The sequence below is a fragment of the Dromaius novaehollandiae genome, chromosome 4, assembly GCF_036370855.1.
Source record: "Dromaius novaehollandiae isolate bDroNov1 chromosome 4, bDroNov1.hap1, whole genome shotgun sequence".
In the NCBI taxonomy this organism is placed as follows: Eukaryota; Metazoa; Chordata; class Aves; order Casuariiformes; family Dromaiidae; genus Dromaius; species Dromaius novaehollandiae.
Genome location: NC_088101.1, coordinates 13,087,716 through 13,105,616, shown reverse-complemented (window position 1 = coordinate 13,105,616; position 17,901 = coordinate 13,087,716). Strand labels below are relative to the sequence as shown.

Here is a 17,901-nt window from a genome sequence, read left to right as displayed (position 1 = left end):
TGAGATATAAACCTCTGAAACTAGGATTACAGTGGAAATTAAAAGCACTGTCAGAATCCAGAGCTGCTGATAAAAGAAGCCCTCTTGCAAAGCAAAGAAATACTGTGTTTATCTTCTAAGGTGCCCTGCAGCAAAAGCATTAGGGTGGAATTTCAGCTGCCCACAGAAGTTAAGCAATGCACTGCTCAGCCCTAGCAAGCACTCACTCAGATGAAGGAGACGTTACATTACTTGTTTTTTTATAACCCAGCCTTCTCTGCCACAGAGAAGGTGTTGCAGGTTTTCTCCTCTTAGCATCACTTCAGTTTTTACTCATTGGATCAAATGAAACGGTCAAAAGTAAGGTTGCTTTCCCACTAGGAGATATCAGGCTGCAAAGCACTACTCATCTGAAAATGCCATCAGTGTTTGTGGTATCTCGTCCATATCTTGACAGCTGCCCTCCAGCAGGACATGAACGGTAGAAGACGACAGCCTAAGTTCCTGGATCTTAACAGACTTCAATGGGACCTACCCCCACGTGTGCAAAGGGATACATAGCAAGAGGGTATGTGTATATTTATAAAGTTGAAAGTACATCTCAGACACACACATTAAGGCAATTGCTTGCTCCAGTAGGGCTGTAGCAAATAAAGGAAACAAAAATCTCAGGATCTTTTGCTAAAGTGATGTGTTCTCAAAGCACAAAAACTGCCAGACAAAACTCTTTTCTCCATTCACAGAGTGGAGAACTTCTCCATACCATCTGCTGGGTACAATATGTGCATACATGTCATCGCTGCATATGCTGCAGTCACAGTAACACGACAATCCTGTATATGCCAATGAGAAAGATGTATGCAAAGATGATGCTGGCAAGCGTGCATGTGCGCAGGGGGTGCTAGCAGCAAAGTGAGATGAAAACAGAAAGATTTCCTCTTATGCCTCTAGCCAGAAGTTATACTCCTTTCCCCCTTTCAGGTACAAGCAAATGAGCTTAAATCACCCTCTGCAGAATCCTTTTTTTGACAACGCACTTTCATATTTCTTTCTAATGCAAGATCTTTTCATTTCTTTTCTAACACAAAATCTGAATCATAAAATCCTTTGACTTTTTTTGCTACAACGTTCTAGTCTCATTTTTTCTCTCTTAAAGCTACTGATACATATGCATATTCATAGCCTAAGCTCCACTTCTGCAAAATCTTATGTCTGGGGCTAATTAAATCTATATTGACATTCTTGTTAAGTTCAAAGACCCTAAAAAGTCATTCGATGAACATTAACGCTATGACCCAGGAACACAATGACATATTTTTCATTATACCATAAAAATTTTAAGATGATTGTCTTCAGAACTATGCCCTACTGGGTGATTTTTGCAGTTCAGAATTACTGCACAGAAGAGATGGGAAATCAGTTTTCGAGTGAGTTGTCATTTAAGACACATGCAAGAAAGAAAAAAGAAAAGCAAGTGTTCATTATTTAAAACTAAAACCACATGATGCCACGTTTGCCCGCAGAAAGATACGATGAAATCCCTACTGGAAAACCTGGCAGTGATTCCCAACCGGAATAAGCTCTTGCCTCTTCTGCCTTTGGCACTCTCATTGCCAGGCACAACTGAAAGAAGTACAGAAACAAAAGGACCAAGTCCCATACTCATTTATAGCCACATAAACCTATCCGTACTAACCCTACTGAACAAACCTGCCTCTCACCTAAACTGTAGATGTACTCCACTATTCCATACAGAACAGTATTGGCTTACAGTTTTATTAATAAAGTCACAGATCTGCTGACTACCACTTTCTACTCACAGGTTTATCATATAACCCACTAGGGAGATAGCTGCTTTATTTTATCCCATTTTCATCACCCAGCGGGACACTGCTTCGAACTCCACAGCTGGCACTTGCACCCCCACACCAAAGAACAAGAGACTTTTCAACGCAGAGTCCAAGTTAAGCACGTGCTTTAACATGACAAGGGTTTATTGCCAATTTCACCTCATCAGAAACTACATCTGAGGCAGGCCCTCAGGTGATGAAAGCTGTCACCTTTCTATAGCTATGTTTGTTTGCACTGACCACAGACCTCTTCCTTTAATGTATTATATGCTTTTTCCATTAGCAAAAACTGATTTCTTCATTTCTTTTACCAATTAACTAGACATCACAGCCCCAACTCTAAAGGGGAAATTGAAACTGGAACTGATAGAAGTTTGGATGGGGTTTAAGAAAGGGAAAGAATTAGGAAACACAATCTAAATTAGTGGCTTAGCAAAGAAAAAAGGAATTTTTCATGCTGGGAATTTAAGGAGGAAAAGTAAACGGCAAATTACAAGGGATTATCTCCTATACAGGGTTCTTCAAATGTATCCAGAAAGAGGAAAAGCACAATGATTTGTGAAATTTATAAATGCTAGGTAATTGTCAAATTGTTGTACTGCTGAATGAACCTACGAGAAGTCCAACATCTCCTGCCAAGGTTTTGGCACATAGCTCCTGTGAATGTGGTATTAAATGTTAAACATCTACTTAAGGCAGTGTTCGTGGATGAATAGCTATCCTGCAGGAAGACCACCGAAACGGAAAATATGCAATGGTGCAGCTCTTGTAAGCACCCCCATCTCCAAATAAGGCTGATCTGAGATCACCTCCCATGGCACAAGTGAGGATTAAAGCACAAGTCCTGCACTAGCCAAGATGGAGCAGGGAGAGGAAAGAGACCAGAAGCAAAATACTGTGACTGGCAGAAGCTAATAACTTCAAGGAAAAAAAAAGATGCAGAGAGTGATTGCAAACAGGCTGCAGTTTTCTGATCTAAATTCAAAAACCTCAGAGTTGTGTCTTTTGATTTATTAATTTGTCCATGTTTCTTTTGTGCTACCTGGAGTAAAAAAAAAAAGTCATTTCAAAACCCCTTTTCATCACAAACACCAAGTGTGCCCAAGTACTTAGAAAGAGCACCCCATCCGCTGAAGTCCCCAGTCAAAGGCTGTTTCTAAACAAACATATACAAGGGAGGAGGAGTGTGCAACTCCATGGTGGGGCCCTAGACTGCTAGAACAGAGGAAAAATAGAATGACAGCTCATGGAAACTGAGCATAGGATGAAGAAAAAAATTACACACTTACACACACATGCAGGAAGGGAAGAAAATGGAGGCGGAAAAGTTTAATGTATTGGCAGCCCACTGCGGAGCAATCCAAAGCTTGAAACATATCTCACAAGTAGGTATGGCAGATAAACAAGTCATCCCAGGGCAAACAAAGATGGAAGCTCAGCTCTTCAGCTGCTCCAGGTTAAGTGTTAAGGTACAGTGTTAGACACAGAGAAGCTTGCCCCATCAGTGCTTAGATGTTTTGCAGAAAGGGACATCACCACTGCCAGAGAGCAGTACCTGAAGAAAAGGAGTTGGTACCACCACTCACAGTGGCTAGAAGCTGCCCAGCAGATGCAACTTGCTGCTCCTAGAGGCAAGGGCTCTGGAGCCTAAACTCCTGCCAAGCTCTGAGCATGGTGGGAATTGAGAGATGCTGCTTCACTCAGACTGGTAGGACACAAGCAGCTGCCCCCAAACATAGGAGCAGCTCAGCACCCCCTACCTCAACTGCTGCCCATCCCCAACCACTCTGCCTGCACTCCCACCCCTGCTCCTCTCTACTGGCTCCATGGCTATCAAACACAGAACACATGGCATATGTACAAGCACCTGTTACCTAACCTGTTTGTATTTTATGAATGTCCTTCCTTTGTGCATAAGACTTCTGCCATTTTCTGGATTTTTCATTGAAATGAGCATGTAGCCATTGAAATGCATGTAGCCATGCATTTGCCCTTCTGCCTGCCCTCAGATCATTTGTGATGTGGGAACTTCCCTGAAACAGGAAAATCTAAAGTCACTGGCTCAGCTATCAACAAGCTTTGCAGCAGGTCCAAAGCCTAAGTAAAAAATAATTTAGCACTGCTGCAACTTTGATGGGGTACAGTCCTTTAAGCAGATCCTTCTAAACATTTAAGGAAAGGGACAATAGCTAACCTCCGCACCCTCGTTACAGAGGTTAGAAATAAAAACAGTAGTCATGGAAGGAGGCCAGGGTGCCAAAGAACTTTTTAAAAATGGCAAAAACAAAACAACTTAAAAAAGAGAGTGTGCAAGTTAGAATATGGAAGACAATCAGCCTATGTCAAACATATTAGATTGAGATGTAAAATTGTAATAGATGCTAGTGCTGAGGTTTTTAACTTTGTGTTACTTGGTATTCAAAACAAGTTTGTTTTTAGGGTTGCCCTAAATAACGAAATAGAGAAAGCCTGGACTATATCAAACCTCAACAGTAGTATTAGCATGGTGTTTGCTGATAAAATTTTTAATAGTTTTAATCCATAAAAGTGACATTAAGTTTTCCATATGAAAAACAGAAGATAAAAGCAGAATTACATGATATTAAAATGTATGCCTTGATCCATAAAGATATAATTTTACTGATTAACAGACAAGATTACACTAGATCTTCAGGAGATGAATCTTCATCATACTTCTAAGCTTCTTTCACCTGGTACCACAAAAAAAAAAAAAAAAAGATAGAGAGAGCCTATTCCCAAACCTCTAAGTTATGCTGACACATTTAAAGAAACAAAAGGAACACACATACAACCCATGCTTTATTCAAAAAATTATCATGCAAATAGATTTCTTTTAATTTTTGATCTTCAGTTTCTCTCAGCTTTCTGAAAGCCTCAAATGAATGGTATTTCCTATGTGAAATGTTTCATAATATTAATAACCCCTAGCTGCACACAAATTATAGGAAGTGAGGTCTATCTTCTATGACCCTGCAGTTCCATTCATATCCATGCAAAGCAAAAAGTGGGTATTAAGCCCTACACACTGTATGAAAGAACAATACAGTGTCATGCACTTGCTTTAAGCAGCTGTAAATGATCCAACAGCACTGCAGAATGAGGCCCCTGCTACACTAAGATCCCCTTGTGTTCTTCCATCACTACTCTTGAAACCAAAAGTTACCACAAAGTCCTAGGAGAGTCAAGGCATCTAACTACATTTGTTCAAAAAAATAAAAATCGTATGTAGATATGAGATCTGACTGATACTGCTATAAGAATATATTCACCAAGTACCAGCAGAAAAAACTACTGGATTTTGCAAACCTCTAGTACAGGTAACTCATTAGCTCCCTAATACTCATATGAAAGTGGGAGACAGCAGAAGAGCAAATCAAGCATGGACTGCAGAGCACTCAAAGAGGAACCCTTGTGGCAAGATGTACTGTTCTGTAAAACATCCATTTGAACATCGTACAGAAAGCTGATTTGTGCTATGAGTTTTACAGTTACAAAGTTTGATTTATATACACATACAACGTATACAAAGAGGAGTTCATAGGTTTGCTCCCTGGAGGAGCTGAGGATGTACCCTTGCTAAGTAGAAACATAAATCATGTGTTTTACAAAATCCATTTTTGCCATCATAAATTGAAGATTTTGCCTGCTAATTTTCAAATCATTGATTGTCATCTCATTTTGCAGTGTTAACTTTGTACCCTTAAAAAAAGTTGGTTCTCTGTTACCCTAATTTAATATTTTCCCTAATAAGAACAGTGTCCTGTGCCTGCTCACATTTACTGTAAGTAGCCACTTCATTTACTCAGCATTGAAGCTATCCAGTGGGAGTTACTTTTTAAGTTTGGGAAAAAAATGCTTTCTCTAATTACATTTATCCTTTTACATATGACTCAGCACAAATAACATCACATAGAAACAGCAATGCCATTCAAAATGCATAAAACCAAACTTCCTTTTGAATTCAAACAACATTAAATGCATACATGTAGCTTCAAGATGTCTAAGCTAATCAAAATAATTGTTTAATTTACAGAGACACTGCTCTATGAAACAAGTTATATGCAGTTAGTGATATCAGATTTTTTCAAATTGTTTATTGTCATGAACTTCAAGTTTTAGAAGTAATACTTTAATCCTACCACATTTTCTTCAGACAGACTAGAAGATGGGAGAAAAACACCAAGCAACAGGTCTGGTCCTGCCGCCAGAACTGTCAGCTGGCACTTTTTCTCTCTACTCCAAATACACTAGCCACTGAAATAAGCTAACTGAATAATGGAAACAGGGCTCAGTAAGAAAGGTTCCTGGAGCTGAGCAAAAGGCTACCTCCAGCATAAGATAGCTTCATGCTTCTGATTTTGTTTTTTCCATCTTTTGCTGGTGTTCTCCATTTGCTCAGCTCCTTGAAAGTGTTTACAGAAAGCTATTTAAGTTGCATGATTAATGCACACAAGAAATCAACGGTCTGATGGAAATACAGCTGATGGAAGTCATTTATACAACAGATCACATTTGTCAATCTGATGTTTATTTCTGTGAGCCCTACCACAAACTAATTGCAGAGCAGAATCACAAAGATGAAAAGCATAACTACCGAAAAGCTGTAACAGTCAATTTGTTTTTCCTTTTCTGCCAAGTATGCTGCTCTTTTGACAGATTGCTAAACCTAGGTCTCTTCTTTTAAGACGTTCAAGTCAATTAAACACTTCAACTGCCTTCAAAGCTTTTTCAGGCAGTTTCAAAAGGAAAAAAATTTCATAGAAGTGTAAGTACAGTACCCTTTACTGTCAGTTAGATTAGAGCTTTTAATTACCTCTATAGCCTACATTCAAACTCCAACACAAAAAAATGTATTTCCTTTTAAAAAAGCTGCTGGGTTTGTTCAGCACTTGATTTCGTTACAAGAGACCCATATTTGTCTTGTTAAACTTCGAAGAGTCCCCCAGTCCATAAATTCATCCTACATGTGCTACCAGCAGCTGTTGCAGCAAACTAGACTCATGTTTTAACACAGCCAAAATAAAATAGTTCACTGGAGATTGCTCAGCTGAACTTGTCCTTCCTAACTGGAGCGTCCATCAGACATTTACTGTCATTTATCAAACCGTATCTTCCATTTAAACCAAGTCCCTCCTCATTTCACAGCCCCATTCTCCTCTCTTTCTCCTAGGGCTGAAAACTCTTCTTGGCACAAGCAAGCTGGCAGAGACAGACTTCATCAACACCTCCCCCAAACATTCACCTTCACTATGGCATGAATGTCTCGTCCCCACCTACACTACCATCCAGGTTAAAAGAGTCTGTTTTGTCCTTTGCTAAACAAAGGAAGCAGCTATGCTGGCTGTGTGAAGCTGAAAACTCCCTCAGAGGTGAAGGAGAGGAGAATGCAAGCCTTCTCAGCACAGCTAGGAGTCAAACGATGTTTTTTCCCCCCCTCTCACAGGACATATATGAACAGAAGTTGACTCTTGATATGTGAGCTGCTAAGTCAGTCAAGCAAGACGTAGAGTGTTCTCCTCAGTGTTAAAGAAACAGTTTGGTTGCAGTTGAATAGACTGCACTTCAATGTTTGGTTTCTGCTCCAAGTGTTTTTCAAGTGACTTAAGAGCTCCCATTTGCATCAGAAGCAAGCAAGACAACCAAGTACCACAAAGCAAGACTTTCAGCATCCAGCATTCCTACACGAACCTAGGAACAGCTCACCTACAACTACTTGCAATGCTAAGAAAACCCCTGAACAGCACAGAACACAAAGGCAACAAGCCATTTCTAAGCCTTAAGACGAGGAAGTTTCCACAGATGTCTCAAGTGGGTGGAGGGGAGGGTGAGCAGTGTTTAGTGCCACAGGCACACTGCAGTGCTGCCACTCCAGGCAAGACCCATCAGGTGAGGCTGCAAGCTTCAGCTCAATGCCTCCTTGCCATTCAGAAGAGCCATCTCGCTCCCCCTTCCAGCAAGGGAATGGTTTGTAAGCAAATGCAACCAGAAGGCACATTCCCTCTCCGGAACAGACTGTAGAGATGATACTCTTATTTTGCAGGTTTGTCCTACCACTGGGATTTGTTCACTGACAATTTTTACATGCAACTTCAAAGTCACATACAAACACTAACCCAGCAAAATTACCCCCTGCATCCGCATCCACGCTCTCCTCTGGGCACATACCAGTACCAATAGTGAACAATCTCACAGCAAATTCTGCAGTCAGATACATCCATGCTGCTCTGTATCAGGGCCCTACTCCATCTTGTAACCCTCAGCTGAACCCACACCACAGTCAATGGCAGAGAGGGGTCTGGCAAAGGCAGCCCCAACAACTAGAGCACTGCTATGTACAGCCACATAGAGCCTAGTTCTGTTTCCCTTCAATCATGCTGCAATACTTGTGAGCCCACACATCCCCGGGCCAGGGCAGAGCCTCCCTTTGCATGCTGGCTTTTTGCAGCAAAAATCAAGCTTACAAGGCTAGTGTAGGTAACATCTGGGTTACAGATGCAGCCATTCAGGTCTGTCACTCCCAGCCAAAGCAAAGTCATCATGTACTGTTCTGGCACAGTGCTAAGTGGAAGAAGGCTAGGGAAAAAAAAATACTAAGCCTGCTCCCATGCCACCTTAGCAGCCCAATTTTGTCAAGCCACAACATGAAGCCATCTTCATCTTGTCTTTTTCATTTAGCTGGTAAGTAACATCATTATCACACTCACTCATAGATAGTGGCGCTGTTCCATGCTACCACCACAGCTTCCTCCTGTCGGTGCTACTATCAAGTCATAAATGTCATTTTTGCAGCTGCTGCATCTGCAAGAAGCTTGTGTCTTCTGAAGGAATAATTGTTCATCTGCTCCTCTCTCTCCCCTACCCAGCTTCTCATCCCTCACCTTGACTAAAGGCTTACAAAGAAAATTTCAGTAAAATCCCAGGCAACAAAAAGCTCAGGTTCAAGATCAGCTGCACTAGGAGGCTAAGTGGTGGTTTGGGGAGGGAACCCTGGCTCTAGTAAAGGCGGCCGCCTTCACATTACCAAACAGGTAAAGAAACCCAACTGCAAGGGACTGAACTTGTCACAGCAGCATCATTTCTGCCCCATTCCATAAACAATCCAGCCTCTGTTTGGAAAATTTTGCAAAGACAGAAACATCCATCAGCTCAACACACACACCCAAAGGCCTCCTGTTACAAGAATGACCCAGAAGCCCCCCACAAGGCCAGCTACAAGTGCCACCAGAGCTACCTTGAACCATTATCCTTCTGAGCACACCACTGATGCTACACCATATCCATCACCACCTGTACACAGAGGAAGTGCAAAGAGGCCACCAGTGAAGACAGTCTCTCTGGTAAGACTGCTGGGGGCTAAGTACCAAGACACAGACAGAACTTACAGGTATAACAGACTTCCACTTTTCTCCTGATCTGGGATTAAAAAGAAAGGAGAGGAAAATGTGTTCAAGAGGACACTGTAGCAGACATGACATTTCAACTCACACCTCTAGAATCCCAAACCAGTGATGCAATAAGAACCTTCTCCTCAGCTCCAGCAGGCAACTGTACCAGGATGGAAGCCATCAGGCAATAGCTCCCAATCTTGATTTGTCAGGTGGCTGCAGTAATGCTTTACTAGCACCAAGATTAATGTAACAGACTGATTCACATGTATTTTTTCTCCCTCTGCATCTTCAGATTTTGTGTTTGTTGATTACAACATTCATCCTGAGGCCAAGGAAACTGCAAATGGCTTACGCATTAACATAGCACTAAGTGGGTTCACTGCCACTAGGCAGATAAGAAACCGGCACATACATTACATTTCCTCATTTACTGGTTACCTTACATTCCTGAAAGTTTCCTGTTACAAGTGCTCAGACAGAAATCTCAATACATCTAGATGACTTGTTCAACAGAGTACACCCTGGGATCTTACGTCCCCTGGGCCTCCTGGCTACCAGCTTCAAAAAGGCTGGTCACAAATCCATTCCAACCCATTCAGCTCTGTTCACTCCCTCCACTGGAGAAGAAAAATGATGCTAAGACCTAAGCTGCCTGGAAAAGGTGGGCAGAAATTTATATTTGCACTCCCACAGCAGGCTGAAGTCTGTAGTGGCTCATAGATGTTATTGGTGATCTACATCACAAGCAGTTGGGCACAGGCTGGGCACAAGGCTCCAAGCAAACAGAGCAGATAGCAAGACTGCTGCCAACCTTTCACACAGAACAAGGAAACAAAACACAGAGGACAAGAGCCCAGCAACATCCTGATGACACCACTTGGCTCTCCCCCACTCTTTGCCTTTAGAGAAGTGGTCTCTCTTTCTTGCTACCACCAGACATATGCAAATTATTGCTATCACCATCTGAGTTCAGTGACCACTAACACCACATTCATTCTGCTGTTGAAGAAATAACACACCTCCTTTGTCTCACAGTGAACTGAGGTTCTGGAGGAATGCAGAAGAGCAAACCACTGCTCTTCATCTTCTAAAGTTTCCCTTCTGCACTGATGCTGCCAAGCTCTTCTCTTTGTGAGCATGCACCTGAACTGCCACAGGCAGGGAGGATGATGCAAACAAAACCAAATGCCAGCACAGAAGCTGACACTTGTTCTCTTCCTAGTTCTTCTGCACTGTAACTGTATGGGAACATCACTATCTAACAGAAACGTCTTATGTCTTTTTCCACATAAGTATTTTTAAAGTCAAAGCTACACCAAAATAATCCCTGGCAAAAGCTGTTAATCATTCCTGACACTTCAAAGCCCCAATCCAAAGACCCTTAAGTGAGGGCCTATGAGTACTTCTGCTGATCTCAAAAGTGCTGTTTTGCATTGTAGCACCCAGCTCTGAGGAGGCACGCCGCAATGCAGCTCCACAGGGAGGCAATTCAGCAGCACAAATGGCCAAGACCCCTGCCTGCAACTTACAGTAATAAAATACACACTGAACACTCATACTTTAATTAACCTCCCTTTAGACCAGAAATAAAAGATCTCAGACAATGCCCAAATGAGTGGCATGACAACAGCCCTCTGTAGCCATGCCCTGCCAACTGCTTATTTTCTCTTGGTAAGTGTTGCCCACCCCCTTAAAGTCAGCACTGGTTCACATACCAGAAGTTTGGCCCCTAAACATCACTCCCACGATCAACTCCATCTCAGTTTCATACTATTTTCCAGTTCTTCACAACTCACTCCACATTAGTCACTCTGAAAACTTTCTTTCCACCTAAACTCCCATCTTCTCCCAAAAAACTGAGACCAAGATGGGGGCAGGACTGCTCTTTTTGTCATCTTTCCCTTCAGAACTGACCTTTGAGACAGTGGCTTTCTGCAAAGGTAATGTGAGTTCTTAAGCTCTATCACAGCCAAATGCACCAAGCTACGAGCATTAAGCAGCTTTAACTCACTAATGTGCTACCTCTAATGTGTGGTTTCTACCATGCTTAATCAAGCCAGCTCCAGTACCACTGTAGGGACCACAGCCAAAGGATGAAACACAAAGGCTCTTTTCTGTCTGTAATTTCCATGTTTCTGTGTAGTTTTTTTTTTTTAAGGGAAAACAGTCAAAAAAACAGTGAAGCAGCATTACAGCAGATGTACCTAGCCCAAAGGTTTAGTGCACTGCATGTGGATTTTTTCCTCCCCTCCACCAGAGTCGCAAGGACAGGAATTTAGTATCTGTCCTGAGATTGCTAGCCCAAGCTGCAGAGCCCATCCTTTGAAGTATATTCAACTCTGAAGAGTAATCAAGACCAAAGCTGGTACATTAGTGCACATGAAACACAAAGAAATGCTGAAATACTCCCAGAGAGAGCAATGGAAGGCCCATTCCCACAGCAAATATCATAGAGATCAGAAAGCAGGCAAATCTTCAGGCATTATAATTAACAAAAGATAGGACAGGAGCTTGTTATAAGAGTGACAAGCTTGAATTGTTAAAACTAATTCCACTGAAAGTATCAACTATATACCTGCATTAATATTGCATTTGCTCTCATTTCACAGCAGGTAAGTTCTTTTGTACAGCTGATAACTAGTACAGTTACAGAAGTGGTTTCTTAATAAAAACTTAATCTTACTGAATATGGAGATAAAGAGGAAATCAAGGATACTGCAAGCAAATTCTTTGAACAGGATACATCTAATCCAGATATTCGCATAGTCTTTAAATACAGATGTTGCTGAAAGGTATCATTTAGATCTGCACTAGCAGTTCAAACACACAGAAGCACGGAAAGGGGAAAAAAGAACAGAACACAAAGAAACCACAGAAGGCCAAAAAAATTAGCACATACAACATGCCAATATCAAGTAGTGACACAGATGTATCGCCTCACTTGATAACCCTTCAGCAGTGTTACTGCCCTTACTGAGAGAACTACCTACATGGCTTCATCAACTGTAATAAACTGCAAAGACAAAGCTTTCCAACTCCTTTAAAATATTGTGATGCTTTATTAATGGAAACTAACACATTCAGTCTTGGCCCACCTTCCCCCTACACCATCCTCCAAAGACATGCACCTCCAGCTATCCTCTGCATTCCCTCCTTTGGGTAGAAAAACTTCAAGATCTAATGTTTAGGTTGGAGCTCTAAGGGAAACAAAAATCCTAGGCTCTTTCAGACAGATGCTGCATGTTGCTTTCCAGACTACAGTAATGAATAACAGAGAAAACCTGCTCCCAAATAGGAGTCAGGTACAAAAGCACTGCAGAAGAGCAAGTTGCTCAGCCATTTCCTTTTACCCCAGAGTACTTAACCAAGGCAGGGAAGTGTTACAGAACAAAACACAGCTTACAGAAGAGACAGGTTTTTCCAATTTAAAAAAATACTCAGAATACAGGCATGAAAACAGGAAGACTATGGAAGAAATTACATTGGGTTTAAAAAGAGAGTCAAGGCACAACAGTTTTGCTATAATCAACTGAAAGTGTTAAATTCTTGTCATCAATACCTTATCTTGTTAGTTTAGGTCAAAACTGCAGGACATGCCACAGTATTGCTAAGACATTTTACAAAACACTACCTACCCAGCCAAGGACTGTGCACTCATGATTCACATGGCTTCCAGGAACCTTAAAACCCCACATGCCTTTTTGGACACTGGACAACAAAGGAGCCCCACTGAGAAGCAGGCAGAGTTGTACCAAGTAGGGCAGTGGTTGGGTCAAAGGTCCAAGGAGAATTGCTGACCCCCCTGAAGGCAACAGAAGTATGCTGCTGCTGTTTCCTGGTGGGCTGAAGGCTTGCAGCAACATACCCTGCTCTGAATTGATGGCCCCTGGTGGCTGAGGTGACGAAGCTAGGAACCCAGCTCTCGAGGTCAAGCTTGAAAGCTCAGGAGCACCTTCTTGGTCAAACACTTTCCCCAGCACACCCTCTTCAAGCTTACCTACCTCAAACAACAGGCCTTGGTAGACACAGGCACCTGTGGGACAAAACAGAAAACGGGTGGTTAGTAGCAATACACCTGCCAGTGACACAACAAATGCATTTTTCATGCAGCAGGGTGATGTTTGGCAGCCTTCAGACTGCATTGTCAGGGACTGTCTGAAATAGGCAAATGCTTGCAGAGTGGCATGAAGAAGGCAGAAAGGTACACTCTGAAGAGGTGAAATATCAACCTACAATCATCTTACACACTCTCTAAACAGCCTCTCAGGTGGGTGAAGAATTTAGACACCTGGTGCCACCTGCATTCTCCCCCTGCAGTGCCACAAAGGCTACCTCTTGATAAGATAGCAATTCTTACAACACACATGTAAGACATAGCTTACAATTGTGTTTCAACTTCGATTCATGCAGCAAGCTCTCACTGAAATAAAGGGAAGCCACAGCTATTCAAGGGCAAAATGACACTTAAAAAAGGCAAGATTACACAGCATTTAAACTGCCTGCTAGAGAGTAGTCTCTTCTCCAAACTCCTATAAATCCTTCTACCATTAACACGAGAAACAAATAAGTGCATGAATACCCACATAAAAAGTAATCACTAGGAGAAAAGCCAGCATGCATTCCTGCTCCTAAATCACAGTATGTGCAAACGAGTCACATTTCACCCACTGACGGGTTCACAAGACTCCCCCATATGACATCCAAGCCTAATCATTGACACTGCCAGCTGAGGGAAAGGTTCTCCAAGCAAGTGACAGAGCTGTACATCCATTCAAACATGATTTATATATTCTACTTCAATAAATCAAATAAAAGGTTGGAACTAAAACATGAATAAGTTCAATGACAGTTCCTTCATTGATTTTCTGGGAAACAGCTCTTCTCTAAGAACCTTATATATCTGTCCACTGAAAATGTGACAAGAATGTGAAATCAAAAGCAACCCAAGAAACTCAAAAATGAAAAGTAAAGAACACAGGAAAAGTAACCTTAAGGGACCACCCAGAGAACTAAGAGAAGCTCCTTGTTGAGAAAAGTGGCATTTCCCATGGAAGCAGACTAGACAAATTCGTACAGAAAGCCTTGCAACTACACTGCTTCGAATCAAGAGCTCCTCCTTCAAGCTCATCTTTAGTTCAGCTACAGGAGACTGCAGACACCATCAGGAACTACTTTCCCTTGCTGAGAAGGTAAGGGACCACATCCCAGACAAGCTTCCTTCAAACTCAGCAGGTGCCTTTCCCATCATTGACAGGAAACTAGTTAAGCCCTGCTCATGCAGTCTGAGTACAGGGGAGGGGCTAAATGCCCAAACAGTGGGTTTCATTCTGACTTCTGAACAGGTCCCTTCGTAGCACCCCCAGTGGGTCTCAACCATAAAGTTAACCACTTCATACTTGGCAAGGGAGCTCTTCGTTTTAATGGCAGTGCAAAGGGATTTGAATGCAACTGAGAGTCAGAGTCAGTAACTGCCCATTCATTTATTTCCTTGGTTTTTCAAGACAATTATGTTGGGGGAGGGGGGAATTTTACAGTACCTTTTCCTGACTTAAAGTTACTGCACTTATTTTGTCACACACACCTTCTCCTTCCATCTCCCACACCCTTCTTTTGAGAAGGCACAACAGCTTCAAGGGTCATCATACAGTTGCACCTCATAATCCAGTGCAAAACACAATATATCCTACACTGTTCTGAGAAACATCAGAAAACAGCACTTAACATCAGTGGATTAAGAAAAGCAAACAGCTCAACGGTTTTACTCTTGAAAACAGCTCACTGCCATTTTTCTTCCAACTTTAACACCTGCAGTCCCTTAGAAGTGCCAAAACAATTATTTGAGATCTTGAAGTGAATTACTGTATCTAAGCCCTCCATATTTAGAGACCTCAAAAAGCTAACGGAAAAATTAACAATAAAAACTAGCACTTCCTACCTTTACTTCAAGAGGCTATCATTAAATCTACAGCTCCTTTGCACTAGGCATTGTAACACATTGCAAGAAACAACTCAAAATGATCAGTGTCCTGTGCCAACAAGCCCCTCACCTCCACAGTGCAGCACAGAGCAGGGACCAGGCCACCACAGATGGCCCAGGCAGCAACAGGGGTGAGAAACCTCCAAATCTTTCTCAGCTCTACAACCTGCTCCCAGCACTGCACTCTGTAGGGACAGGCTCACCCCAACCTCTACATAACTACAAGGCAAGCAGAAAGTCTCCTTCTTCCTCTCTTCTTTAAAGCAAAGATGTGGTTAACTCTCACAAATTAAGCGGGATACTAGGATCTAACCTCGCTCTGTACAACTCAAAATCCTCATTTTCAAGTACATTTTAGCTCCCCGCCATCATTCCTAGTGCTGAACCATCACACACAAAGGCTTTGTTCTGAGTGAGCCCCAAGACATCACGCAGTGCACATTAACACAGCCTTGCTTTCCATTCTAGTTAGCAGGCATTGCATGCAGTTCCAAGGCACTTGGGTGATGAGCCATCGTTTGCAAAGCCCACCTGAAAGAGATTTCCTCAAAACAAAACATTCCCTTCCACATATTGAACAAGCTTGGGGAGAAATCCTCAAACCTTTCGCCTTGTTATTTTGTGGTGTCCATCCTGGACGCAGGAGCTTGGCGGGGTGCTTTCCCCAATTTTGGGTTGGCTTCTTTTAAAGATGACGACGAGTCTCATAAGCAACAGCCCCACGAGTAAATCTCCTAAATTCATATCTGACAATGCCTCGACTCCCACATGGCTATTTCTAACTAATAACTACTTTTATTCACCAAAACTATAGCAAGAGACACACACGGAGTTACAGCAGGGGCAGTATTTGGGGAGCCCATCACATAAGGTCCTAACCACCAAGCATTATATTGTCAAAATGAAACTTAAGTAAAGCCCCTAAGAGCACAAGTCCAGCCACAAGCCTACCCCCTAATTCACACATTTGATAATCTTACCCCATGCTCTCTGACAGTCAGTGCAAGACCATATAAAACTTGGCACCTTTTACAAGTCTGTCCATAAGGGTTTTTTTTTTTTTTAGTAACAAAAGAATTATGCTCTACAGCTTAGCTATACTTAGCACAACATACACACAACATGAAGTTTTAACTCTCGGCTCTCTTCAGAGGTGCAAGGTGATGACTGCTACCTACCCTCCACTTCCCAAAACTGCTGCTATCACCACCAGGGCTGCTTCAGCAGGCAGAGTACAAGCTTGTACCCCATTTTTCATCTAGAGGTCTCATGGGCAAGCAGCCTCACCCTCATGACCACCAGCACAAGGTGGGGAAATCAACAGTGGCATTAAAGGGTAAAAGAGCAGCACAGCTGCATCAAATAGCACAGGATGGGAAAGGGCCAGGGAAACAAGAGAGGGGCTGAGCTCAGTCAGCAGCAGAGCTCATCCCAGCCGATATGAAGTGCAGGCACCAGAAGCTCAGCATTTCTCCAGAAAAAAGGATCCAAGACAAAAAGCCTCTTCTGAAAACCCTACTCTCAGCTTCCCAGGGGGCTGACCGCTGTCCCAAGCCTCCCCCTCACCCCTTCCATTCCTGAGAGCGGGTCCCACGCGCTAGGCAAAGCCCATCACCCAACACCCCCGTAACCCCAGCTCCCCGACCTTCGGCTGTCCTCGCTCCCCTCTCCCCAAAGCCCCCGTCCGTCCACGCCGCAGCAGCGCCGGCGTGCCGCGAACAGGACGCGCTCCTTACAGCCGCCTCAACTCCCGCCGCCCCGTCCTGGGTGTTGAACACCGCCTCGCCCTCGAGCACCCGCAGGTGCCCAAGCGCCGCGGCGCGGGGGCGAGAAACAACCCCACGGCAGCCCCCTCCCCTCCCCTCGCAGCGCCGGGGCCCTGGGCCCCGGCCGGGGAGGGACGGCCCGGCCCGGCACAGCCCGGCCGCTTCCCCTCAGCGGCGGCTCCGTCCCTCAGAGCAGCGCGCGGGGGGCACGCGAGCCCCCCCCCCCCCCCCAACGGTCGCCAACGGTCGGCGCGCGCCCCCGCCGCGAGGCGCGCCCGCCTGTGGCCAAGCCGCCAAAATGGCGGGGGGCGCCCCCACCCCACCCCACCCCCCACGCCGGGGCCGAAACCCCGGGGCGGCTTCTCCTCCCTCCGCGCCGGCGGGACGGGGCCCGGCGCGGGACTCACCTGCGGCTGGCGGCGGCGCGGCGGCCAGCGCCGCGCAGAGGAGGCACAGCGGCACCCAGGCGGCGGCCGGGGCGCCCATGGCCCCGCGGCGAGGGAGAGCAGCCGAACCCCGGCGGCGGGCGGGCAGGTGCCGCCGGCCCCTTCCGCCGCCAGAAACTTTCCCCTCCGCCGCCGCCGCCGCTCGGGCGGACAAAGCGCCGGCGGCGGGGGCTCCCCTCTGCTCGGCTCGGCTCGGCGCCGCAAAGCGCCGTCCCCCGCCCGCCCACCGAGCCCAGCCCGCCCCCGGCCGCACACCGCCGGCTGCCTCCCGCCGCGGCGGGGGCTCCCGCCCACCCCCTCCGCCTCGCTTCTCCCCCCGCATACCCCAGCGAGCTCGACCGCAGTGCGTTTGGGGTCCAGACCCCACCAAAAACGCTCTTGCAGCACACAGGCGCTTACCCGAGCGGCCATCCACTTGGATCGTCTCGCATCTCCAGCGTCCCGTCTTGCAGCGACGAGGAGCACCACCAACTG

The 17,901-nt window shown here is 44.6% G+C and overlaps 1 protein-coding gene across 1 annotated transcript in view; it reads right to left on the bottom strand.

Moving 5' to 3' along the window:
- FRAS1 (Fraser extracellular matrix complex subunit 1) overlaps nt 1-17,567 on the bottom strand; it is a 194,287-nt gene extending 176,720 nt beyond the window's left edge. The window contains exons 1-2 of the mRNA XM_064510451.1: nt 17,389-17,567; nt 13,240-13,271 (exon numbers count right to left, since the gene is read on the bottom strand). Coding sequence (XP_064366521.1) covers nt 13,240-13,271; nt 17,389-17,467 — 111 coding nt within the window. The 5' untranslated portion in view covers nt 17,468-17,567. The remainder of the gene's footprint in view (nt 1-13,239; nt 13,272-17,388) is intronic.
- Between the last annotated feature and the right edge of the window lie 334 nt (nt 17,568-17,901).